General features: G+C 32.8%; 1 protein-coding gene across 2 annotated transcripts; it reads right to left on the bottom strand.

The window, feature by feature from the left end:
* LOC106663504 (proton-coupled amino acid transporter-like protein CG1139) lies at positions 1 to 26,179 on the bottom strand. Of its 2 annotated transcripts, none has more exons than XM_014388378.2 (10): positions 26,087 to 26,179; positions 3,852 to 3,932; positions 2,737 to 2,852; positions 2,549 to 2,671; positions 2,282 to 2,432; positions 2,100 to 2,221; positions 1,596 to 1,680; positions 1,069 to 1,526; positions 837 to 1,006; positions 1 to 723 (listed from the first exon to the last, which is right to left on the bottom strand). In XM_014388378.2, exons 2-10 carry the CDS (start codon positions 3,909 to 3,911, stop codon positions 476 to 478), a joined length of 1,533 nt encoding a protein of 510 aa, XP_014243864.1. In that variant the 5' UTR covers positions 3,912 to 3,932; positions 26,087 to 26,179; the 3' UTR covers positions 1 to 475. The 2 variants fall into 2 exon arrangements, with proteins under 2 accessions (XP_014243864.1, XP_014243863.1); XM_014388377.2 differs by lacking the exon at positions 26,087 to 26,179 and adding an exon at positions 9,608 to 9,768.
* Positions 26,180 to 27,990: the final 1,811 nt, after the last annotated feature.

The raw sequence follows: 27,990 nt of genomic DNA on the forward strand, positions 1-27,990 counted from the left end.
CATTTATTTTGTATTACTGTACAAACAAATATACATTATTTACAAAACAATTTGTCGACAGGTACACAAAATCATTAATCGCAAAATTAAAAATCGCCTAAATAACACATTTTAATGTACAAGTTTTAATTTTTTTAAAACAATTATTGGTAATAGCTTATAGTACATTCAGAGAATATAGAGAATCTTAAATTATTGGTAATATCTAACCCTTACATCCGATAGTACAAATATTTACAAATTCATAGAATAAGATCACATTGTTTTCTTAAAAAAAACTTAAGAAATATTAATGTACATAGTAATAACAAAAACATACAAAATTGTCAAAAGGAAAAACAAAGTCGAACAGTTTTATCAAGTACAGACGTTACAATAACAATAAAAATTCGTTCTTTACAAGTGAAGTCTATTGTTTTAAATACTGGAGGAACTCAGAATAATAACATTTACGTCTTTTTTAAATTTGTTTTAATTACTTATTGATTTCCTCGACGATGGCCATGATGCTGGTGTAAGTGCCGACTCCGAACCCCAAGAGTGAGATAGAAACGATCGTAAGATTCTTGAGGAAGAAAAGCACGAATTGGGCCCCAGTGTATTCGTACCAGTATGTAAAGAGCTGGATTAACGCTGGGAAAGCGAGCCCCATTGTCGACAGACACAGAGCTCCGATCAAAGCGATAAAAAGTTCTAGATATGGAATCGCAGCTGCTAATGCGACTGAAAACAAAAATACGCTGTAATGGTATTCTACAGATATGCTTGAAACTATTCAGGTTGGCACTTGGACAACCAATGTATTGGAATTATATGCTAGTTTTTGAAATACTTACTCGTAAGAAGTACGAGAAGTGTTCTGACAATGTATTCGCCAAAAGTCTTCCATTTCTTGACGTGAGGTTCGCAAAATTCTTTCCAGCTGATGTCTACAGCGACGTAGCAGGCGAGGGCGTGTGTGATGAATATAGCAAATGCCAGCATTAATCTAGCCGCCTGTGCGAGCCTGTAAAATACATGAAAAGTGTTAAAAAATTATATGAAAAAATTAAAAGTTTTTAAAATTACTTTTCGTGCGCGGGCAAGCTGAGGGTGATAGACCCTTTGACATCAGGTCCGTATTTCAGGTAGCCGAAGAATCCGACGAACGTGTAAAGAAGGGTGATGGGCACCATGGCGCAGTTGAGCACACCGAACGTGTTGCCGAACTTTCGCGGTTCTTTCATCTCGTTTTCTAGCGGCATCACTACTCCGATGGCTTCCATGGCGAACAGCACTGTCCCGAAGAAGAGTGGCATCCCTTTGAAAGGTGCCACAGCGTCTCTGGTGCTAACGGCCGGCACGTCATCGAACATGTAATAGAATATTATAACGAAGCTCACGAGAGTTACGGCGTTCGCTATCGAAGAAAGTGGTGCCAAGTATTTCAAGTTTCGCACCCAGTTGATCAGTATCAGAGGCAAAAGGATCATCAGCATGTACAACTTGATGTCCAATTGTTGCTCAGGGAAGTAGTAATCGCAAACCTAAGTTACAACAACAATGAACAATTTTTGCCTCCTAATATTTAAAAAATAAAATAGGAAAAAAGTTACATCTTTGATGTTAGTCGATATAAAAACCACGTATATGCAGCATGAGCCGATCTGATAGAGAAGTAGAAAGATGTTGCAAATGATCCTGCAAGAACAATAATTGAAGTGTTCATTAAAAAAACTACTATTTATGTAACCACTGAGAAGGTAAAAATATAATAATTAAGTCGGGACTTTATCATTACAAGACGGCTAGGGCAACTGAACGCCTGGACATACTGCTTGGATAATTTTTATTATTGAACATTTGTTAGCAAATTGTGATTGTTTGAGAACTGCTTCTGGCCTTAATTTGTAATTATGTTTACTTTTAACTTAATCCTTACATTGTTTTAAGAAAGAACTTAGAATTGAGACACTGATGACATATGTTGTCATCATACGGAACCAGGACATACATAATAAGGCTCAAAGTTAAATTCAAAAATTAAAAATGATAAAAAATAAATTGTAAGATTTGCCCTTTCAACATTATCGATATAAATAGCAGGAAAACGTGCTTACGGTACTGCTGGAGCCAATCCTCTGATGGCTTTAGGTCCATCGGCCACTGATGCTTGCGCGGTCGCGGGATAGGTCATGCTCGGCAATTTCTTCCTCTTACACAGCTCATACTCAGTGCTGATCTACAAAATAAATCCAATGTAATTAAAATTCGTGTATAAACGGTGATGTGTTAAGCTTACTAGTATGTGTATGGTGTATGTGCAAAGGAAGCCAATGACTATCGTTCCTATCGTTGCAACGGCATATCCCGCGTTGTGGAACGCTTCTGGCATCGCTAGGATCCCAGTTCCCAAACTTGCCTTTAACATGTGAATTAACGTTTCCCAGTATCTGAAATTGTTTGAAGAGTAAGTATCATCATCGTATTTTTTTTAAAAATAAGTGATCTACTACGTATGAAAGGAATATATAGCAGGATTTATACATGAAACATTGAGGTGGCTTACGTCGTGGGATGTTTGACGACTCTGTTGTCATAGGGGTCGTACTCCTTTTCAGCTGATTTGTGCGGATGGAAAGAGTTCTGATTCTGGATGTATATCGACTTATGGTCCCTCGGAAGTTTTTCACTGCATTTCAAAACAATTAATAAAAATCCTGGATGACAAAGCAATCGAGCCTGTTAGACACTGACCTTTTGCTTTCTGCTGCCTCCTTACCTACGCAAGGGCCGTTTACGTTCGACAGCCTGCGAAACTTCATTTCTGTTGTGTTGCCGTCGTAAACCATACCAGGGTTATCATACGACATCTATTAAAAAAAAATATAATAATTTTAATTTAAAAAAACCTGTTAAGAGTTCTAGTTAAATACTCCCTTTTTTTTTACATAATTCATTATTATATTTCTCATCTCAAACTTTCATTTGTTCGCGCGCGGCGATGGAATTGTCTTGTACAATAAACCCAACTGGACATGTATACAAACTGCTTCTCTACATTTGCCCCTGTCATAAATGGTACCCTCTTGCCACTTCATTAACTTAAGAGCTATTCGATTTTTAAAGTGTGCTAATTGAAACGAAAATGGGGCAAAATAATCAGTACCGTTTGTAAAATACCGTGATATTTATCCTTTCCGTCTCGCGAATAAACAAATGAAGTCAAGGCTTCGCAATGATCAAAATTACTTTATAATGTTGATAATGGCTTTCCCTCGGCTGGAAAACAGAAGTTAAGAAGACAGAATGTCTCTTGGCTCACTTTGAACGTGCGTTTGGGTCATAAAATCATAAAACGTAATAACTACGCACAACATTACTCGAGGGTCTAAGCTAAAATATAAAATTTGTACTACTTAGTAAACGTTCATACTTAAATTAATGACCCATCATGTAATATATATATTATGTGCTGCTATATTCGTGACACAAATAATTCTAAGGAAAAAGTATTGTATACATGCTTTATAAAAATCATTGGACATATTTTTCGAGTCTATATTCATTCTGCCTACGTGAAATATGAAATGCTGTTAAAACTTTTTTTAAATAAAAAAATCTTTTACCATTTTTAGGTTGATAGCAACCATCTGGCATTCAAAAGCATTAAAAAATTATGAACAGAATCATCATCCTACATTGGAAATAGGCTCTAACAATATAATAAAATGAATTGTAATTTATTGTTTTAATAACAAAACCGCCCGTTGAAAAAAGAACTCGAATATATATTTAAAATATATACAGGGTGTTTTGGAAGAACATTTGTATCCCTTATTTTTGTAAATTCCGCTGAAAAAGTCCATTACCTTGTCATCCCTGATGGTTATCGCTAGGTGTTCCCTCATGTTGTCACCCGTGCTGTCCATGGCTACAGTTGCTCAATTCACCTGGAACAAACGACAATTACCCTTCAGACCGGCTTTTCTAACTTTAAATCCTTGAAAAGTCAAACCACAATTACTCGACCGGATTATCTTATGATTTGTTTTACATGCTCAACCGGTCAAGCGTTTGAGAGTTGAGATATAAACGAAAAACCTGTTTTCTGTATAAAAACTTGTAAGTTAAAATAATCTTTACTGTCTCATCGATTGACGCAGAATGTGCACATAAACAGGGTAATATGTTTATAGAGTTTAATTATTCGATATGTATCAGATCAAGTTATTATTATGATGTGCATAATTGTTACAAAAATGTTTTAACTTCAGTTTCATGAATAACAACTGTTTTAGGTTAGTCTTTCAAAAAACCCTTTTGAAACTACGTGCACACAAACACTGAAACAAACAAATGCGTACGAAACGAATACGCCTCAATGAAAGTTACTAGTCATCGGCGTAGGCCATAAAATCTATCCCGTTTTCCTCCATCCCTTATCTATCCCTCAATTTCTCTCTCTCCCTCCCTCTCCCTCTCCCTTATTCCGTATACAAAGAAGCCAAATATAATTCTGTTGGTGGCTTTAAAAATTGAAAATTTGACTAATACTGACACAACTTGCAAATAACATACTAATAAAACAATTTTTACATCGTAAACAAACAGATATGTACGTTTATTAGTCAAAAACGCATGTAAACAAATATTTATTACTTTCTCATCAAAACAATATTATGTTCGTCGGTAGTCAACAAGACTTATGTAATTCATATGTATCTAAGATAAAAGCAATTGGCCCACGGCAAAACATTTAACAATATACTTTAATGATGTATCGTTTATAATAGGTAGGAAACATTTATTTTTCAGAAGTAGCAAGTGAGAACCGTGTGAAGTTTTATTTTCGTAGGGGGAAGCCAAAAGATGGGAGTTTGATTATCAATGAACTTGATTAAAACGGAATGCGTAACAACTCGAACAATATGGAATAATTGAAGAACGGAAAATGTGAATGAACTCTAGCCTTTCTGTGTTTTGATTTCGTCAATTTCCGTCGATTCATCACGTCCAAGCGTCACAACGCAACAATAATTCTCACCGTACGTGCAGGAAAAATGCGACGAGTCGCAAGATTACAACTGAGAAGAATGATTGTTCGATTTCATTGATACGCGGGATCGAAACGACGATGTCCGATTTCTCCCCTGAAACAAGGTCCCTCGTGATGAACGTAACAATTGCTGAGACCTCCTCGTCTCGAAGATAAAAGACAGCAGGTCGTGGGCTATCTTGTCCCAGGACTCCGTTCTCATTCAATATCGCGATAAAGCGTGAATCATTTGGCAAAAGGTCGTCGAGAAGGACGAAGAGGGAAACGATAGATGGATAAAATCACCGCGCTTCTTGTCCATACCAAGGCTACCGTCCTAAATTTTATACGTCAATCAACGACGTCAAAAATAAGATGTTTAAAAAAATAAAAGAAGAGCTAACAGAATTGTTATTATAATCATACGTTTTCTAAACACGAGTTGAATATTTTCATTAAAGAATTTACCATAACCCAGGTACAATTTATTTTTTAGAATTACTGGCATTTTGAATTCCAAAATATTCATGTGAATAATGTCGATGGAATGATTACTTAGTTTAATTTTGCATAAGTGGAATAACGTTAATTGAAGAATTTTTCACGCTCAGATTCTTTATTATTGCATTACGTGATTTCAATTAATTTTTTTAAAATTCAGATATGCGGACGTAGCAACTAAATTGAAACGTACTTGATCGAATATTATTGATTCGATGTAATACTGGGATGTTACATAAAACATTCTGATTTGTTACTATTGTTACGAAAAAGGCATTAGTTAGTTTTATTTTATTATTAATTTTTTATAATTGTTTTAAATTTATCTAATGAACAATATCATTTTTAAATTCTGGCGTGATATTTTCAAATTGAGGGTTTTATTTTAATAGAACAAAATTCATTATTATTTTACGAACGTACAACTTTTAAGTGATCCAATGGACATTTTGTGTTATTGGACTGTTGAAAAAAACTGAAATCATAGAACATAAAAAAAGGCAACAAATAATTATAACTACATCAGTAACTGAATACTGAATAATAGAAAATAATGCGAATAAAAATTTAAACCTAAATATTAAAATAAATTATTAATTTTAGTTATTTATATATCTTGAGTATAATCAGTAAATGTACTAATCGTATGCCAGCGATTTATCCTTATCGTATCGTTAATTAACAAATATCGGAACGTAAATTTGGGCAGTAGTAATATTACTAATCAATCCATTATATTTCGTGATCCGATTGACCAAATAACTTCTTTCAATTAATTAATCTTTATGGTAAGGTATTGGTTGAAATAAAAAAGTTAGGGTCACGACTGGGATTTGAACCCACGACCTTCGGCTAAATTCGCTGCTGCTCTACCACTTGAACTATCGTGACTTCGATCCACTCGGGCACCAACTTCCCACCTCAGCCTATGCTACGAATATGAAAAATCGCAAAAAGGAAGGAAAATATAATGGATTTAATAAGTAAAACGAACTGTATCTTCACTAAAGCTCTCCGTGGCCATTACATTTGTCGCCGAGAATCGAATCCTGATTACACGATATTTAAAAAATGGCAAAAAGGAGGGAAGATTCGAAAGGTAGATTGAGGTGGGAAATTGGTGTCCGAGTGGATCGAAGTCGAAAAAATGGACTTTCCAGTATAATTATCATTACATTGATAATCTAATATTTTTGGAGGTGGTCTGGAACTTGGCCCTTTTTTCGCAGTGAGGTTTTTGATGGATTATCATACTTTTTGATCGCTTTAGCAAAGTGGACGTGCTCTTGGTTTTTTTTCAAAGCACAGGAGCGATTATGTATGTCGTAGATTTTCTCTTATAAGATCGTTTGGGCCTCTGTTGAGGAGTTGAGAGGTTAGCCCCTTGGGCGATGCTACTTCTATTTATATTGTATTTTTAATAAGTAGGCATTTTCACTAAATCAGCTGGTACAGATCATAAATGTGTTTTTAATTTATTATATATATTTTTACTTTTCATTAAATACGATTTAAAAAAAAAATCACTCCCGGGGGCCGTTTGGCCCACCAAAACCTAAATCTAATCAAGCAATTGAACTCACAAAAATTTGAACTTGGAATGAAATTAATTGTAATGAAAGTTAATTTTTTGTTTTAAATCGTTGGATGAGCGTAACTTCACGCATTTAGAACTATCCTCTAAAGCTGCACTAGTTTTAAGGAAAGTAGCGACCGTTACTTGATGATTATTTGGAGGTCGTGCGATGCGGTCTGGTGTGACGTAGGTTTAAGAAAAACATTTTCTTTATCGTGCCAACGTTTCGATCTTTCAATTAATTAAGGTTTTTAGTTGAGGTAAAAAGGTCAGTGTCACGAGCGGGATTCAAACCCACGACCTTCAGCTTGATACGCCGCTACTCTACCACTTGAGCTATCGTGTCTTTGATCCACTCGGGCACCAACTTCCCACCTCAGCCTATCCTACGAATATAAAAAATGGCAAAAAGGAAGGAAAATATAATGGATTTAATAAGCAAAATGAAGTATATCTTCACTAAAGCTCTCCGTGGCCATTCCATTTTTCGCCGAGAATCGAATCCTGATTACACGATATTTGAAAAATGGCAAAACGGAGGGAAAATTCGAAAGGTAGTTTGAGGTGGGAAATTTGTGTCCGAGTGGATCGAAGTCACGATAGCTCAAGTGGTATAGTAGCGGCGTATCTAGCAGAAGGTCGTGGGTTCGAATCTTGCTCGTGACACTTTTTCATTTCAACCAATACCATACATAATGATTAATTATATTCGATGATACTGATTCTACTGAGATGAGATTATTGCTAGTGAAAAAATATTATTACCATTAAACCATAACGTTTTCAAAAACACAACATTTTATACCAGTGACCACTTTCGTTTTTTTATTAAAATTTTTACTTTAATAAAAAAATGCATTAATTTTAAATTAAAAATCAATGTTAAGGCCATTTTTAACGAAAACACTCAGTTAATTCGTCGAACTTTCAAAGAATGTATCCCCTTCATCAGTAATTTAAAGTTATTTTATTCATTACTCAATATAATTATAATCATTCGTTTAAAAAAATTATTTACTTAAAATTAACTTTTCAAGTAAGTTGATTGAGTTGGTGCATAATTAATTGGAATTAAGGTATTTACCTTAATTAATAGGAAATACTTGCACCAACTCAGTCAACTTACGTGAAAAGTTCATTTTAAGTAAATAATAATTAATTCACGATAATATCAGTTTTCATTCCACTAGCTCTAGCACATCAGGGAATAATGAATTTGGCCAAAACTCAAATGCTTTTAGCTACTCATTTTAATATTGTCATGACACGAATTCGAATAAACGTGAACAATTTATTTTTGATATACTGTCTTAGGTGAAAGTGTTGAAAGATGCAGAATGTTTCATACCACTGAAGCAATTATTGTCCTACATGAAATAATTTTTTTAACAATTAGGCGTTTTAACATTAAACTTGAGAACAAAATGCACTTGTTTAGTTTTATATACGAAAAATAATTTTCCAACAATAGGAAATGTTTACATAAAAATAGCATTTATTTGTACGGATCATCGAAAAAATCCAATATCATGAAAACGTGCAGTGGTCGATACATTTAATGAACACTTGTCCCTTTTTATAATGAACACGGGGTAAACACTCGAAATCAGTCAGAGTCCAATCACTTGAGAAAATTCATTCGTTTATTTGACGAAAGTGAATTCCAATCTGATTTCTCTGGCGATGAAATTTGAAAAGAAAATTTGATTTAACCAATTCTGTGACGAGTGTAAATAATAATTACTTGAATGTTTTTTTATTAGTGGGTATCTCAGCTAAGTCTATGTTAATTATGTTTGATTTTACAATCACCCACTTCTATTCTTTATTGAGATCAACAATAAAATTTACCATGTTGATCAAAGATCAGATAAACAATGTTTAAAACGTTACACGTATTAGAAAGTTTAAATATAATAATATTAAATATTTAAAACCGAATAATAGCGTGATCATTATTGCATTCGGATTACAAAGGATAAGAAATATGATTAATCTAATCGACACCACTTAATAAAAAGTTCCAATCAGCATGTAAAATTTAGTAGATTTTTTATTTTATTTGTGATATTAAATTTATTTTATTAATTTTAAAGTTAATTTCAAGTATAACAAACCTACATATAAATAGAAAATAACTGTTAATAACTTTTTCTACTTTTAATGAAGAAAATCTTTCGAAAAAACAAGAAAATCTGGGAAAATAATAATGAGGTTTGTGTACAAGCAACCACATTAACATACTATTAATGATTGTTTTAATATTTTATAATAGATTTTGGTTTTGTTGAACTATTTAAAAAATGCAAGTGTAATTATTATAATTTTTAAATTAGATGGTAGAAATGTGATTAATTATTCAACTTACGAAAGGTGGTGAGTAATTTTTGTTCCCACCCTAACTTAAGTTGTTTCGACATTAAATTTTTAAATAGCCCGTTGGGGGAGCTTTCTCCAAATATTCCAAAATTGTAACATTATGAACATAACGAAAATCGCCATTGGCCAAATACCTTTGTAACAATCACGATAACAGTTCCCTAAGGAATTGTCAATTCTGTGTCCGGTTTGTTTCTCTCGGATGTCCTCAGGTGGAAAAATCGCACAGTGATCCTCGAGGCTCGTCTTGACGAGAATAAGAGCGGGACTGTATTATGTCTGAAGTGTCGTAACGTCATTTCGCTTGTTTTATATTCTTAAGTCGGCCACCCTAGCTCTCCCACCACAGCCCACTTCTTCAATACGCTGATGGAACGGCGTCTTCATCATGCGAGGCAGATTCATTCCATTCATGTCGATTTGTTTACTTTGTGACACTGATAAAACGTCTTGAATGGTATTGAACATACGAGCACGAAAACAAAAATCGATAAAATCCTAACTTTAAGCTACATTTCAGTACATGTAATGATTTCCAAGTAATCTTAGTTAAGGACGCAAGATTTAAACTACCCAAATAAAAAGTATAAAATAGAATAGAATCATTTATTGTCGTATTATACATTGTACGTAAACACGTCGAGTTACAAGTAAATCAATACAATTAAACTTAAAAGAATAATTACAAAATTATCTTAATAAGGTATCATGGACTTGAAGAACTAAAAAATTCATTTCCATACCATTTTCTCTGCAAATATACCTTTAAAGCCTTTTTAAAACACGATAAACCAATAAAAATGCAAGTCCCTATGTGGGGAACCTATTTATTAGACCATCTACTAATATTATGACCTGATGTAAAATCATTATTGGAGGGAGTATTGTAAGTATAAATTGTCAAATCACTAGTTAAAAACATTTCATTTTTTTAAATGAAAATGGCAATTCTATAAATGAATAGGCAAGTTAGTTTCATTATTTTGTTATTTACAAAAAGCTGATGGCTCACAATTCGACCATTTTTTTATTTTATTTTATTTATTTATTTATTTTTTTTTTTTGGGGGGGGGGAGGTCTAATGATTTTAATAGCGGCAGTACTATTTCCCAAAAAATCAGGGCATAGGAGTGATTTAAAATTACATGTGTTCAGTTGTATGAGTGTGTCTCGTAGAATTCTAGAAAAAACTTTTTGAAAAATCAATTATATTTTAGATAAACCTAAAAAAATATTATTCTAATCTAGACAACAGTTTTGTCGTAAACAAAGCCAAAATAAAGGTTTAATTTTAATTGACCAAAGACAGTCAAGTTAACACACAAATATAGTTGTAGTAACAATAAAAACATTTTTAACTGTATTTGTTATTTGACAAATTAATTTTCACAAAATTCTAATACTCAATCTTTAAATAATTCCATGGAAAATTCTTAGTTAAAAGTATTTATAACTGCACATAAAAAAATGGACATTTGTTCTATATTTTTAATGCTTATGCTATTTTACAATTGGTTTATGATTTTTTTTTCTTCTCAGAATCGGTTATTTATTCAAGACACTTGGACTTATTAATTTTCACAAAATTCTAATAGTCAATCTTTAAACAATTCCTTGGAAAATGCTTAGTTAAAAGTATTTATAACTGCACATACAAAATGGACATTTTTCTTTTTCAGTATCGGTTATTGATTCAAGACTTTGTGATAATTAATTTTCACAAAATTTTAATAGTCAATCTTTAAACAATTCCATGGAAAATTCTTAGTTAAAAGTATTTCTAACTGCACATTAAAAACGGACATTTTTTTTAGTATCGGTTATTGATTCAAGACTCTTTGGGTTAATTAATTTTCACAAAATTCTAGTAGTCAATCTATAAATAATTCAATGGAAAATTCTTAGTTAAAAGTATTTATAACTGCACATAAAAAATGGACATTTGTTCTGTTTTTTCATGCTTATGCTATTTTACAATTGGTTTATGATTTTTTTCTTTTTAGTATCGGTTATTGATTCAAGGCTCTTTGGACTATATTTTTTTTAAATCTTGCCTTTTTTACTCACTAATTAAATTATTTTCTGCAATTCTGCAAAAAATTCCATTGTTAACAGAACCCTGAATTCTTTCAGATCGTGTTCATACCGAGGAGTATATTTTACCGTCTAGGATAATTCGATAAGTCGTGAATCAGCAAATCGTAAGATAATCAATCATGTAGAAAAAAAATTCATAGAGATAATCAGAAAAATTATTTAGGAAATAAAGTAAACAAAATTCAGTTTAGTAAAACGTGAGAAAACGCGCCAAAATAATAGAACATTCGACAATTTTTTAAAATCTAAAGAATAGATGTAGGTTTTTAAGTTAGGGGTCGTCATTGGGCGCGGTGTTCATGACTGTAAGGTAAAGGTCCCGGGTTCGAATCCTGCGGCCCTGCATTCGAACCCGGCATACTTACAAATGCTTTTTTTCAAACCCCGAGGGTTCATATTCCTACAACTTCGTAGATGAAATATTATCGTTAAAAAAATATTAAATTTTATTATTTCGATTTTCATCTTACAATAACAATACTAGTGAAAAGACTTTCTTGGATGAAAGTAGGTAGAAATTTTATTCATGTAAAATGTTTCTAATTCAACAGGCTGATTTTTATAAAAAATCATCACCGACCAACTTTAATCTAGGTTATGGTACACGTAATTATACTGTAATGGTGATATTAATAAAACATACATACGCGCTATGAAGCTCTCACTGCAACCTGGTGTAAATTCCAACAGAACATACATTTTTAAATTTTTCTACAAGTGTTAAATCAGTCTGGCTTTACAAAGAATTAGTCCTTAAGACTTGAAGTTAGTGATGAAAAAGGACTTTGTGAAGGAACAAAAAAAGGAAGAATTAACCTCTTCTTTTTATAAAAAGTTTATTGAGCCCATTCGTTACAAAAATAGGCCCAGCAGAGGTAATTCTGAATTAATTTTTTTTTACGGCTAACAGTTTTCCCTTTTAGTCGGAAATCCCTGTTTGTTTTGGCTTATACGGCGAGCTGTGATGATAAACGGATTTTTTTTGTCACAGCTTCAAGGTTGCCTCCGACAGGGAAACTATTTCGAAAAGGACCTCGTTTATCAAGGAAAATGGAAAAACATACATGTTAGTTGTATTAAAGTGGCTATCCTTCAGAATTAATGTAGATGTTCAAAAAACACGTCTGTTGTCCACAACCTTCTATATTATGTATATTTTTGTTTAATTGATTAATTTTTTTAATTGAATACTTTAGTAATTAGAATGCTATTTTGGTAAGAAAAAAAGTTTAATTGCTTTGCTGGATAAATTGATTTTCACTACAACAGCGATTCTTCACTGATCGGAATCTTTCTACACTTTTTTCGAGTTTTCGAGTTAAGACTACTGCAAGAAATACCATCAACGATGCTAGGTGGTGTAAATTCATGACACGCGGCAGTTCGTATAATGCCAAGGCTCATCGATAAATTCTCTAATAAATTATTTTTGTACACTCACAAAGTTAAAGTATTTGACATTTCGATTTGGTTTCGGCGTTTTCCCTCAGCTTAAGTTTTTTTCTTCGGGATTTATAATTTATTGTTGATGTTATTGTCTACCAACTATCCTTTTTACGAGCAAACTGTTAAATTTTAAAGAAAAAATTATTGTGGACAGTTCAACAACTAAACAACTAAACAAAACGCTTCGAATTTAATTTAAAATTAAATAATATAATTATTAAATCCATTGTATTTAGTGGTCTGTTGACCAAATTACTTCTTTCAATTAATTAATCTTTTTATCTAAGGTTTTGGTTGAAATGAAAAAGCTAGTGTCACGAGGAGGATTCGAACCCACGACATCGGCTAAATACGCCGCTGCACTACCACTTGAGCTATCGTGACTTCGATGCGCTCGGACACCAACTCTCCATCTCAACCGAGAACTTTTCGAATTTTCCCCTACGACCTTCGGTGGTAGAGCAGCGGCGTATTTAGCCGAAGGTAGTGGGTTCGAATCCCGCTCGTGACACTGACTTTTTTATCTCGACCAATACCTTTCGTAAAGATTAATTTACTGACTAGTTTTGATGTGATTTTTTTACGTGTTAATGATTTCATAGCCGCTTGGCTATCCGTTCTTATGAGGATTTTCTTGCCAGTTTTATAAGATTTTCTATGGCACAAGCATTGATTGTATTTCCCTTGAAAGACCTAAGCGTACTTCACTAATGAGTTTGGCAGCTCATGTTTTTGACTTGTAGAAAAACGCCTGAGCCGGTTCCTTCCGGTTTTTTGGAACCATCTGTATACCATATACTGTATACAGTTTCAGGAGAAAATACAGGTTTGATCGTGTTCTTTGACAAACGCTCAAAACTTTCATTTTATGGCAAAAATAATCAAATGCAAATGAAACAAACTCTGATTACAAACATAGAGTCTAGAAGACATAGAACTATAGAGGTTGAAAAAATCTGTCATATTACGGTTTTTATCAAAGACGATCAAACTACAAAAACATCACAGGTGTGATTAACTTTGGTACAGTGTATTAAAATAAAAGCCCTGGTGTAATATATCTATATATATGTACAACCGATTTACTTATAAAACTCTGAAGTCATAACCGAAAAATCAATTACATATAAACAATGAATCAGAATCTTATGACTGACAGAATCGGATGTTTTCTACACAAAATAATTTACAAAGAATAAACCTTAGTACATAATAAAGCGGTGAAAATTCGCCTTGAAAATATTATAGTAATTTCTAGTCTAATATCCAGGTCGACCTTAGCTAGTTTCCGTTTGTCATCGTCTTAATTCTGACAAGTCGTGTCAGGCTGTAGTCAACGCTGCCAAAGTCACAAACGTTCGACATAAAATATAACCAGCTCGTATAACAAACGGCCTAATTCCCAGTAATTTCCCCAACTGAAAACAAACACGAGCTCGTCACACACAACCTGGTTGACATTAGCTTAAGAGCAACAATAAAACTTCACATTTGTTGTTGTTGATCTACGGTTTTTTTAATCTTTTAAAAGAAAATCAATTCACAGTACAGTTAATCGAAGAAACGATATTCCAATTCAACAAAACAGAAAACCACTTGTGGGGGCCTCATAAAAAGTGGTGGAAAAGTACAACGTATAATTAACTGTTAAACATATTATTATCAACTGTTATCAGTATCCACTTTCGTCAGAATAGTGCGTGTAGGTTAATTATTTAAGCCAATGATATTTGTTTGTTAAGACAGATTATTTTCATTATTAATTAACGTAGAAAAACCTTTAATTGTTTATTAAATGTAAATAAACATTATCAAATATATTATATTATCTTTGTTATTTATATTTTGTAGAAATGCAGAAAAATTTAACGAAGTTGTCTTCTAGTAGTTTATCTTTAACGGTAATTCGTAATAGTCGACTTTATCGGCAGAACCTAGGTTTCAAGGTTCCTTTTGTTAACGGTTTTTGCTTGAAATGTATCGAAAATTGCCGTTACCGTTTCACTTTCCGCTACGGCGGATTTTCTTACTGGTTTTTAATGTAAATTTTTTCCGCATATCTCCATATGTAATCAAATTTATTTACTATATCTACAGGCTTTACAATAAATCTTTATTTCGATGTCCTATTGAAGGCGAGGAACTTCGGCCACTAATGAAATCGAGAGTATCCTGATAAAAATGTTCAATAAATAATCAAACGTTTATCACGTAAAAAGTCTTTTGTTTGTTTCTGCTAGCTAGTTAGCTAAAATTGGCCTTATACTCTATTTTATGTTCGTAACCCAAAGTAAAATTGAGAAAAAAGGATATTCCTAATATCTTATATGAAAAATGGCAAAAAGGAGGGAAAATTTGAAAAGTTGTCGGTTAAGTTGGGGAGTTGGTGTCCGAGCGGATCGAATTCACGATAGTAGCTCAAGTGGTAGTGCAGCGGCGTATTTAGTTCGAAGCCTCCTCGTGACACTTGCTTTTTCATTTCAGCCAAAACCTTACATAAAAAGATTAATTAATTGAAAGAAGTAATTTGGTCAATAGACCACTAAATATAATGGATATTCTTAATATTTAAACTTTTACCTAGGTTTCAAAACTTTAATCCAAATCACCTTCAACATGCACTACACATTTGATACAACACTTGATTTATTATAAAAATGACTTATTTTTTAACTTTTCCCAGTTTACATAATTAGTTCAAACTCACCTACAGAAAACAAGGATTACAAATACTTTAAAATGAAAGAAGGAACAGACATCATGTCCTAAATCTTTTATTTGCGCTTTGACTTAGTTATTATCTGAGTTATGATCCAAAGAAAGGTTGAATTTATATAATGACAAATACGATTAAATTTGTCTAATCTTACTGAACTTAGATCAAAATTTTTATATTCACGGTTGGTGTTAAAATGTTTAAACTCATAAAAACCTAAAATCACCTTCCTCAGGAAAGACAGCTTCAGGGCTTTGAATGGATTATCACGAATAACAAACATCATAAGAAAACCCCAGGCTTTACAAAAGCTGCTAAGATATTTTTTTCTTCGTAGATGGAGAATAACGATTAGCATTGACGAAGCTCAACCATTTGCCCGCCGCGCTCCCCCAACGCACCCTAATTGTAGTTCAATGTAAACATGCATTTTAAAAATAAACTAATTAAAATTATGCAAGCTTTGATAAAAAGTTTCCTTTAGTGTTGGTTTTATAGTCCATTTTTCCCAACAGAAACGAAATCCATGTTAAAATTTAAGTTTAATTTGTATATTTAAGTAAGAAATGAATTTCTAAACTGGTACTCCAAGCAAATATGTAAATATTGTATCAGGACTTAAAAATAAAAAAAAGCAAAATAAATTATTATTACCAGACTATAGGAGCTAGAATCATACTCTCTTTTTAAGTTCTTTACTAAATTCTTCTTTTTAAAAGATTTTTTAAGTTTTGCCTGTTTAACCGGCTGTAAATACAAATCCTATATACTTTTTTTGGTAGTTGTATATACAATTTCATTTTCTCTTTTATATAACCGAAAATGGAAGTTTTTTTGAGTAGTTATTTTTGTACTGTTTTGTTTTTTTTTAGGTTTTTTGTAGTTTTTTTTATATTTAATGATATCTATAAACAAACGTACGTCTGACGTAATTACTACCTATGCTCCCTAATAAAAACTGTAAGGACATAGCAAATTTATGTTATATAAACTCTGTTCTGTGATATATTCTTAACATTATTTTTCTATTTATTCGTGTAAAGTCTTTGTACTGATAAACATAAAAACTGTTTATCCTAAATGGATTAACAAGACAATGTCACTAAACTGTCTATATCACTGTCATCAAACTGTCTATCAGTTTATATCGAAGTTCTAGGGAGTTATATTTTTGATAAATTTTTATGTTCAGTCAAGTGTATTTATTGCACTTTTTATTAATCATAATGTCTAAAGTGCGCTATGATAAACATTTGTATTATACGGATCAAGATGGATCTCTTATAGTATTTGGTATAAAATCTAAAAACAAAATTGTGATGAATCGAATTAAAGTAGGGTTGTCGATCTAGTTGAACAATACTGGATCCTGTGCGACAGGTCTTGTGACAATAAATCAGATGTAATTATGGCTGATGAAATTAACCCTAAGACGATAACTTGAAACTTACCGAGTCGAAGTATGCAACAAATGTATTAGATTTTATGAAAATATTTTAATTTCCAGACGCTGACACATAAAATGTTTCAGCATTAAAGTAAACTTTTCGTGTCCCATCTCCTTCAACTTATTATATAGCTGTGTATGTTTTTATTTTGTTTTACGTTTGTTTTGTTTTCCCCCGCAGTTGGCGTCGTTCCAGCTCGAAACTTTCCTTCTCCCTTGCTACAGTCAGACGCCCCAGATCCATTACCACTTGCGACATCGCACATCTCTTGCAGCACCCGATCGCCCTTGGGCCAGACCACTCGGACTTGTCCGAAGAGAAGAAAAAATTAATTATTTATCGGGGGCCGATGGAAAAGCCAGGTACGTTGCGAAATATTGATTCGGCTGTGTTTAAAAAACGCCTGGTTTATATGTAATGAGTTCAATTCGCAACCGAGCGTGAAGTTGAAAGCAAAGTTGTGATTACTATAATTTTATATTAAAAATAAGATATAAGATGCTTATTGTACTTGGCATTAGACAATGCTTGAATATATTTAGCTTTTTTCTTAAACTGCTGTAATTTATTTTATCACAAATAACATTTCATCTTCAATTGATCTTGAAAAGCATTACACTCGTCCATCAGAAGCAAATGCAATTCAATTTGTTTATCTCATTTCAATCCAATTTTGGTTTTCCCCATAGAAATTTATAGTCTGAGTGTAAGAAATTTGAATAATTTGGTTGTCCTTCGATTCATTTTTCTTGACAACCTCCGGAGGGCTCTCTTTGGTGGTTGTAGTGGATAGTGGTTCTTATTGAACCCAGTTTGTATTAGTAGATGGAAAGCTTATCTTCAATGCCCGTTAAACTTCGAACGGACATATCCACGAATAAACTGATAAACGAACAACTACGTCGAAAATAGGAAATGACAAAGAGCGTCTTCTTTCTGTTAGATTTCCGTGCAGGCGTGCCGACCTAGATCTAAAATCTTTCGTCTCGCTCACTTTTTCGTCGCGCTAATCGTCGGTATGTTTACAAAATAATTCAGGCAGTCACATAACTAGCTGCTGACTGTTTTCCTCCATTTTGAAAAATATCTGAGGATGTGAGGATATTGCAATTATGAAACCGGAATGAAACAAACCATTACCTACTGTTTCCCAACTGTTTTTTTCCTATTTAATCCTTCTTTATTTTTAAATGATGACTGAGAAGAAGCTATAGTAAAAATGAGTCAAGATACATATTTTAAATGTTTCGCACAACAGTCAATCCGAAGTTTAAACATTTCAGAGCACATTTTAAATATTGAACTAGAAATGATAAAGATTTACATGATTGACTTTGATTTTTTAACTATTGTGTACGTCCCTAAGCAACCTTGTATCTCAAGGCTCGGTACTGAGCCCTTTCATTTCCATTTTTCTTGACGTTCCACTTAAAGCAAAAATAAAAATCATTTCAACCGAACTAGCTTCGACGCAATGTATTTAGACAATTTTGAAGAATAAATGAGCTTCTATCTGTAAAATGTTTTGAATTATAAACTCATAATAATTGTAATCTGTAGATCATATTCCAATGAAAACATTAATCAAAAATGATTTTTGTTTTTGTCTAAAATCCTTCAGCTAACATGAACCTAATGAATTTTTATTTCGATTCCTGAAACTAAGTTGAAAATGGCGGAATGTCAACCTTTAAAAAACCGGATTCTCGCTTTTTCCCCCCTGGTTCACTAATCTTTCAAATTTTCCCCCAAAATAACAAAGCTTATTCATTTCATTTACTTTTACCCAATCTACTTTTTGAAATATCGCACTTTCTGTCAAACCGACCATCGCCCTATTGAAAATATAATTAGTTTGTATTCAAAATTGCATTACTTTTTTGTCAAAATTGTCAACGATTCGCCTTCAGAATTATGCAAAGCGGATATTCTTATGTAAACATTGTAGCGGAAATGGCTGGAACGATCGACCACCAAACTTACAAGTATCTACTATCTACTTATCATTCTTGTGTGGCCTGAGTTTAAGCCCATATTGGTCCTCTTCAAAGCAGTTATTATCATCATATCATTATATCACTTCTCCTGCAAAAGGACTGATAAACAACTATTTACACAGCATAAATAAATAAAGCCCTGAGAGGCCATTCGCCTGTCCTTCCCACTTGTTTATAACTTTTGCGGGAGGCTAATTGTTACTTTGCCCAATTAACCAAGTTTATTTGCCTCAGTTTGACATCGTTTCCTTTCAAAATTCGAAAAAATGCGGATTACAGTTGTTTATTAAAACGACGATAAATTGTAATCTTTAGCTTTTGTGCGCAATTTCACATTGTTTCCTTTGGGATTATCCAAATGAATTGTTTTTCCTTGTAGATCTGTTATTGACCGCCTTCAAAAATAAACCTGGGCGTTATTTGGCTAAATGATCGAATGACTATGAAATCGTCATGACCGTCGTTTTGACAATATTTCAGTTTTCATTTTATTGTTATACAGTATTGAAATTGTATAAAACAATTGTGATTATTAATATTACTGTGATTATTAATTAAAACTAATTGAGAGATATAAATTTAGAGTGTTCTATTTTTAGACGTTTTTAACATATAAAAACAATCTAGCAGATTATTTAAAGTTAATTTATTGAATTAGGATTTTTTATATAGTTCGCTTCCTCGACGGTTGATTTATTTTATAAATTTATTTGGTGTTTAAATGGTAATTGTTTTTTTACGAGGGTTCACAACAGCAGAGGTCATATAAACCCTCAGGGTGCCGGTGTTTTTGAAAAAAAAAGCTCATTTGTAAGTATGTCGGGTTGGAATGCAGGGGCACTGGATTTGAACCCGGGACCTTTAACTTACAGTGATGAGCGCCGTGATAACGCCTACCGTTGCAGCCACCGAAGGCCCTAAAACAACTTATCACTTCTGTTTTCACAATAAAACGATTCTTTTAAATTTTAACAGAATGAACGAAATTATCGTCGATTTCTGTAATTCCTCCCAGCCAAAAACATAAAATCGCTGTTTAAAAAAAATCAAAAATCTTTCCAGTGATGAGGTTTTCATTCGAAAAATATTCTTTCTAAATTCTTTGCCTTTTAGCCAATAAAAAAAAAATCAATTGTTCCGCATTGCTGAGAACTGCATCGCATCCAGAAATGGTACGTTTTACATGATATTGAAGCTTATCGTTTGAGTCATGGTGAGTTGTTTGTTTTTCGTTTTAAACCTAGGAAATGTTTATAGAAAATTTACAGTAATCTTTTGCAACATCATTCACGACTAAATGACATAAAGTAAAATGTTTAGGGAAATAAATCGTACAGTATTCTTTGATTACAATAAAGCCTTCTGCAAAGTTTAACACACGAGAGTCAGATTCAAAATAAAAATCTCAGGGATGTTATACTTTTATGACATACTGAATTTATTTCTAGCCGATGGGGAAATGGACCAGCTATCTGGATTAACATCGATGGAACTGTTCGCCGACGACACCAGAGCGAGAAAATAGGCATATCCGGGAAAATGGCACAGGAACTGTTCGTCGTTAATGAATAACGATTGAACAGTGTCGCTAAACGAGAAAAGGTCGTTATTTCAAGTGTTTATACAAGTTCTATCCGGCCAATGTCATCTTCCTGAGGAGCTAGCTTGGGTGAAAAGTGATGATGGAGTGAAGTGTGTATATCATACTTCGATGAATTACATCAATAATTATTTATACGACTACAACAGAATTTCAAGGTTGCGACAGCTAACGGTCCGTCATGCCATACACGGCAATCCTTCATAATGCTTATGAAGTATCGGGAGGAGTATCCTCACTTTACATTATAAAAAAGCTTCAAATATTTAGGACAAAGTGATGCAATAAAGGTTTGTACAGAATCGCCCAGTTTACAGATACGTCAAGGCAACACCAGATTTCCACCTGGGTCAGAGGTCGTCATTACTCCGGTAAAACCCAAGGTTACTTCAAAACATATTTTTAATATGAAGACAGTCTTATGACATATTTTTGTATTTTCACTGTTCAGCTTGCATACCAAAGAGAAAAATCTCACAATATTTAAGGCAGTTATTTAGTTTACATCAATTGTACTGTAAAAATGCTGGGGAAGCCGAAACATTCATCATACTAAGGCAGAGATTGTTGAAAAGTTTTTAAAATTTAATAAATAATATAACGAATTTATCGTTTTGAAGTAAGTAATTCTGGTGCAAAACTGTCAGAACTCGTTCAGTGTTAGAGGTTTTGTTTTAAACCAAATAAGGTGAATATTTAGTATTCTTTGGTGGTAGAGGTTCGGGCCCTAGTTCCTTCTTCAATTTTCGGACAATCTAAATTGTCCACCGGCCTGAAAACGACACGGAAAGAGTTAACGAGAGAATTCGGGAGTCGGCGACCTTGCCGTTCTGCATTCTCGGTTCCGTCTACCTTGATCCCTGTCGTGTGTTGTGCAAGTTTTCCCTTCCCGGCTCCGATCCTGGCTGATGTAATTTACGCTTCCTGCTCAGAGACGACAACGCCTTCTAGGTACTTTTGAGAACGAGAAGTCTTCTTCAGAAGTCGAAAAATTGAAGGAGTCGTTTTTCACCATTCGGTAGGTTCAGGGTCAGACAATCGTAGCAAGGACGCGTCTTTTGAAAAGGACCTCTCTTGTGCACCCCTTCAGGATAAAACGGCGTTGGAGGTATACAGTGAGGAGTGACACAAAACACCCCTCGTCAGCCAAGAGCAAAAAATATCTTTTAACCTTGTCTTTAAAAAAAAAAAAAAAATATATATATATATATATGCACATAAATAAAAGTTATAAACAATAAAAACATCACTTTATATTTTAAAAAAAATCACCGTATTCACAGTGCATATTATTTCAGTCAGATTATTTCTGAAATTGGATTTATTTAAATCTACGAAAAATGTCCCAATTATACACGTGGTCTTTCCTCTTTTGGCTTTGCTATATTTTTTATCAGGGAAATTGCCAGCGCTCAAGGTCTCCATTAATTTACAATTTCCTGATGTAGCGTTTCGAAGGTTTTCCTATCTTTTGTTTAGATGAAATTTATAGCTAAGTTTGAAGTTTCTAACGCCGACTTGGAAATGTACATGTTTCGACGAACCAAAAGTGCCTAGAAGAAATGAAAAACTTCGGGATAATTCAATTATTAAAGGTTTTAAATTAATATAGTAATGGATCACTTCCACTTTGGTAAAAATTGAGGAAGTGGTGGATAAACCATCCTGATAAATTATCTAAGGGTTGTCTCACTGAAGATGGCTTTTTGGCATTCGTAAAAAAGTAGGAAGACCCAGTAAATGAAAAGAGACGCAACTCATAGCATAAATATGCTTGCTATTCCCGTTATCTTTTGAAAAATTAAATTGAGACCTTTGTTCATTATTTATTAACCATTAATATAAAAAATCGTATTTCTCTAAATGACGTTAAAGCATAAAATAGTGATTTGGTTTATGTTTATTATTTCTTAATTCTTTGACGAAAAAATCAATTTTTTTACCATTAATCATTGTAAGTTTGGAGTAATTTTATAAAACATGAATCATTTAAATATTTAAAAAAGCTCATATGTAAAGTATACTCGTTTAATCAACAAAAAGTATAAAGAAATGAACATTTCGTTAAATATATTGATACTATTAAAATCTAATAATAATAAAGAGCCGCAAAACAAATGTGAAAAAGTACTCAGATTAGTGAAAGGTTGAGGTTTCGTAATTTTCCTTTAATGGCCATAAACAACTCTTTTATAAAATCAGGGCGTTTTGCAATATATTGAAGGTCAAATCGACAATATTTTTAAGCACCCCTTACCCAACATATTACTAATTCAATTTGTTGGTTTATGTGTTTTTTTAAACTCAGGTTTACCATTATCAAATGCTAATTGAAACTAGACACAGATCATTAATGAATCATTCAATCAATTAATTAACAAAATCAATTAAATTCTGTTTTATTTCACGTAGTTGGTCCTTAAATTCAGAAAAAAAATTCTATTTAGGCAAGTGTTCTTTAACTCTAGTTTTAATTTCTATACCGCTTTGTTATTTTTATTTAATATCACTATCATTATGATTAAGTTTGTAAGCTCCGAACTTTGTAAAGTTGTCAACCTTGTGTTTAAGTTTTGAGAGGTTGTCTCTAAGTGAACGCGAACCTCTAAAAGCTACTCTAAAACTTCTCGTTCACGAATTTACTACTTTTTCTGATAGTTCATCAATGTGTGGCAAGCAACCTAAAGATTCATTTTTGGTGGAGTGGCTGAGCCCTATTGTCGCGTATTTTAAAGTTAATCCTTTTTATTAGCAACTATCGATAAATATATGTTGATATCCATTGTTTTTAGCCAAGGTTTTAATTGTTTGTAATTCTTTGTTATAATTAGCAGGTGTTAATGGATGTTTCAGCATACGGTCTATGAGAATAATCTGTTGGTAATAATGTCTGTAGTTGTGGGTCTATAATAACTACAACCTAATGCCTACAATACCTAATTAAGTTATTTATTATGAATAGTTTTAAGTCTAAAAAGTTTAAACTACCATGTTTATTCATTTGAAATGTTAAATTTTTATTAGGGCGTTAGGAATTAATTAACTGGAGGAATTTTTTAGATCTTCTAGTGTTCCCGACCATATACATAAAATATCGTTACCAAAAAAGGACAGATTTAATTAATTTTTTATTATATTTGAAAAGAAATTTTTCAAAGTTACCCATGAATATTTCGGCTTCTCATAAAATGTATTATTAAAATTACAATAATTAGATAGTAGACATATATTTAAGAGGTCTGTTATATAATTTTTTAACAAATTCGTTAATTCAGTTCTCCATAAGTTTTTATTTTATTAGTTAAGCGTATTCTTTAACAGAGATATTTAAATAAATTAGTAACATCAAATGACACTAAAACATAGTTGTTTGTACATTTATGATTTTTAACTGCTGTTTAAATGTTGTTAAGAATTCAATTAATTAAGGTTTTAGTTGAGATAAAAAAGTCAGTGTCACGAGCGGGATTCGAACCACGACCTTCGGCTTGATACGCTGCTACTCTACCACTTGAGCTATCGTGACTTCAATCCCCTCGGGCACCAACTTCCCATCTCAACCGCACCTTTTTGAATTTTCCCTCCTTTTTGCCATTTTTCAATGGGTTGTTAAGAATTGTTGATACCGAATGTAGGTTTGAAATTGGTGCGATTTTTAAATATTTTTATTGTTATCGTTTGTGGTATGGAGAATTATAAAAGGGCGTTATTGGTCCCCCGATAGATATTAAACATACAGGACAAAACGGCAAATAAATTAAAACAAGAGTTAATGTTTGGCTAAATTGTCACTGGCTTAAATCGGACAAATTTTCAGAATTAAGTTCATTATGAGAAGTGTACTAACAAGAACGACCGGCGATATTATCAAAAGGGTATCTTCCGAGGTCTTTAGAGGCTCATTGTTCAAATTGTTTCTTTTATCCAGTTCTGGAATCTGGTTTGTCAATTGGAAACCACCGCGGACAGGAGAGGAGAAAAAAAGCCATATCCAGATTTCTAATCGGCCAGGGTAATTTTCCATTACAAAAGAGTGACGTTTAACACCATTACGAGTCAGGGCCCATTATTTTAATTTAATGTAGGCTACGTGCTTCTTTGTCCGCCCCGGAACTTATAAATCTGAAAATTGCCCAACAGTCGATCAGCGTCCAGATAAAGAAATTAAAGAATGGAAATTACTCTAAAATTCAAAGATTAAAATGCAAAGAATTCCATTTTCAAGGAGTGCCCCTAACCCATGCCTTTAATTATATTTGTTCTATATGTCGACAAGTATATATCAAGGACTGTCAAGATGGGGACAAATAGTCTTGACATGTTTCAATTGCATATTTTACCAATCATTACGATGCTACTTTCAACAAGAAGATCCTCGAGAGCTTATCTAATTAATATAAGCTTCTTTGTTTTGTTCTTACACCACTTCAATATTTTAATAAGCCGAGTTAAGCGCAGGCGGGGATTTGATCTTGGTCCCGTTATGGTTGAGTGAAGGTTGCCATTTTCTAAAAACAACACAAGCTCCCCTCTCGGGAAAAGAATTGTTCAAATTTTCCGAAACAGTGTAATAAAGATGGCCACGAAGGATAAATTAAGGCCGAAAAAAGTTCGAACACTGATGATTTCAACAATTTACGGATAGTCACGAATGCATTTGGATGAAGTACTTGGTCTTAAGGAACCAATCGGTAAAAATCCAGCTTAAATTGGAAGTTTACAGTAGAATTATTTTCTGATATATACGTTTGTAACAGCTTACAAAATCTGATCGTCGTTTTGAAAATAACTAAAAGGGTTTTATTTTGATAATATGCATCGCATATGGCATATGCACATGTCTTTCGCCTGATATGTCAAAACCTCAAAACCGGTAAAATGTCAAAGGTAAAAACAAAATTATTAATATTAATAATTTTATAAATATTAAGAATAAGTTGTCTTCTAGCAATCTATAATGCTTGTAAATTTTGCTTTAGCACGTGGTCCAATAATTCCTGAAAGGTTTTCATCCCTTCTGCAGTTCATTTTTCTTAAGAAAATAAAATTTTAGACTATATTTATGCTAGAAGATAAATCCCTTTGAAAAATTAACTTAGTCATTTTTTAATTATTTTAATAATTCATACTAATATAATTAAAATGTACAATTACTTGTAATTTTTAAACACGTGCACGGTAGTCAGTAGAAAAATAAAAAAAGTGCCTATTCAAAAAAAAAAAAAAAAAAAAAAAAAACTGTGTCAAAGATAACACATTTCACGTGCCCATTGCGGATTTGTCGAAGTAAACGTTCACTTTCACTTTACCTTTCCGTTGAAGTCGGTTGGACTGCAAGCTGTTGACTGAAGCCACAGTGCGCAGGCGATCCGTGCCAGACTTGGTTCGGATTTAGTGGGGGCCGAAGGACCTACATCCCACCCCAGGAAAGACGCCGATGAATTGGAGGTCCTTCGCGAAGAAGTTTCGACGTCGGCCTTGACCCGGAATCGCAGGGCTGGACTTAATCCCTGCATGTGGTGCTTTCATCGTACAAGCCCGAGTCTTCCTAAGGAAAGGAGAGTGAAGCGGGACAAGAAACAAATCATTTCGTCCATATTCTTTTATTCGAATGTCTTCCTATACAAAAGGACTCTTGAGTATGAATGACTCTTTCAAATAAAATTCATTCTAATTAAAATTCTGTTTTTTTGTCATTTTAAAAATAAATGTTACTGTTTAACGGGAACAATCGTCTCAACTCTTCTTAACGAATGTCATCGATATACAAGCACTGGATTGGTGCAAAATTAATGCAGGTTTTGAAAACTTGTTTAATTTCATTTTTTTTAAATGTGTCAGTAGAGCAAAGCTAAATCCTCAAATCTAATTTATGGATTATAATAAATACTTTTAACTATTATCTTTTATTCAAAACATTTTAGTTTACTTCTATCAATTAATTATTCTTTGTATGTAAGGTCTTGGTCGAAATGAAAAGAATAATTAATTGAAAGAAATAATTTGGTCAATCAGACCGCTAAACAAAGTAGATTTTAGTTTACATTGAATCTTATAAGAGTGACAACCAACTCAATTAAATATGTCTAAAAATCACGACAATTTTTAATTAATTGACTTTCTTTTTTTTAATTTAATGTTGTAATTTGCAACTTAAATTTTTATTAATAATGAAGCAAATATTTTTTTATTTTCAAGCAAACAAGAATTTATTTAGAAAAATTCTTATTTTGTATTTGTTTAAATTTATTAATTCAATAAAATTTTGTATTTCGGATTGTATTATTTAGAAATGTAAATAGTTCATTTGCCGAATAAATAGTTAGAGGGATGAAAATAAAGAAGAAAAAAGAAAAAAAATAAGAAAAAAAGAAAAAAGGAAAAGACAAGAAAAGAAAATATTTTGTTTCTTTTTGTATGATTGATTATTTTAGTTGAGATTTTTATATTTGATTTCGAAGAATTGAATTTGTTTGTTTATTTTTCAGAAAGGAGTATAATATTTTTTTGTAATTCGGGTTTTATTTTATTTTTATTTTTTCCTTAGACAGCAAGGATCTGCTAAATGTGTGGTGATTAGTGACCGTTAATCAATAATTATTCAGAAATCGTGAGATGTGGTCTGGTGTGATAGGTTTCAGAAAAACATTTTCTTCATCGTGCCAACGTTTCGATCTTTATTGAGATCATCTTCAGGGCCTGGGATTTACAAACATTGTTTACATTTAACAAATACATTTAATACATTCGAAACGTTGGCACGATAAAGAAAATGTTTTTCTGAAACCTATCACACCAGACCGCATCTCACGATTTCTGAATAATGATCTGCTAAATATTTTTTTTTTACTATCGTCCCGCTCGGCACCTTTCTGAATAAAAGATAACTTCATTACAACTAGATTTTCGTCAAATTTATTAGTACGAATTCAACCATGGAGGAAGTGCGGCCCAAACCGCCCGTAACATAAATACAATTTTGGGGGAGGGAAGCATTAGTGAATTCACAGTTTTTTGTTGAGATGGTTTCAGAAATTTCATTTTCAATCTCACAGACGGGGAATGACGCGGTAGGCCTTCTGTTGTGGACGACGACCGACTCAAAACGTCAATTGAAAAAAATCACGTAAGACAACACGGAAAATTGGGGAAAAGCTTACTGTTGACCGCCTTTGTTCGCCTTCTGGAGAAAATTGGTAAAGTAAATAAGCTC

This window comes from Cimex lectularius, unplaced genomic scaffold (genome assembly GCF_000648675.2).
Source record: "Cimex lectularius strain Harlan isolate CLEC.00 unplaced genomic scaffold, Clec_2.1 scaffold5, whole genome shotgun sequence".
Lineage (NCBI taxonomy): Eukaryota > Metazoa > Arthropoda > Insecta > Hemiptera > Cimicidae > Cimex > Cimex lectularius.

Bases quoted from the DNA above. Each gene is read 5' to 3' on its own strand.
- LOC106663504 (XM_014388378.2), bottom strand. From the start codon at position 3,911: ATGGACAGCACGGGTGACAACATGAGGGAACACCTAGCGATAACCATC. The intron at 2,222-2,281 runs GTAAGCTTAACA...TTTATTTTGTAG, and splicing joins CATACACCATACACATACTA to ATCAGCACTGAGTATGAGCT. The intron at 1,007-1,068 runs GTAATTTTAAAA...TGTATTTTACAG, and splicing joins AGCTTGCCCGCGCACGAAAA to GCTCGCACAGGCGGCTAGAT.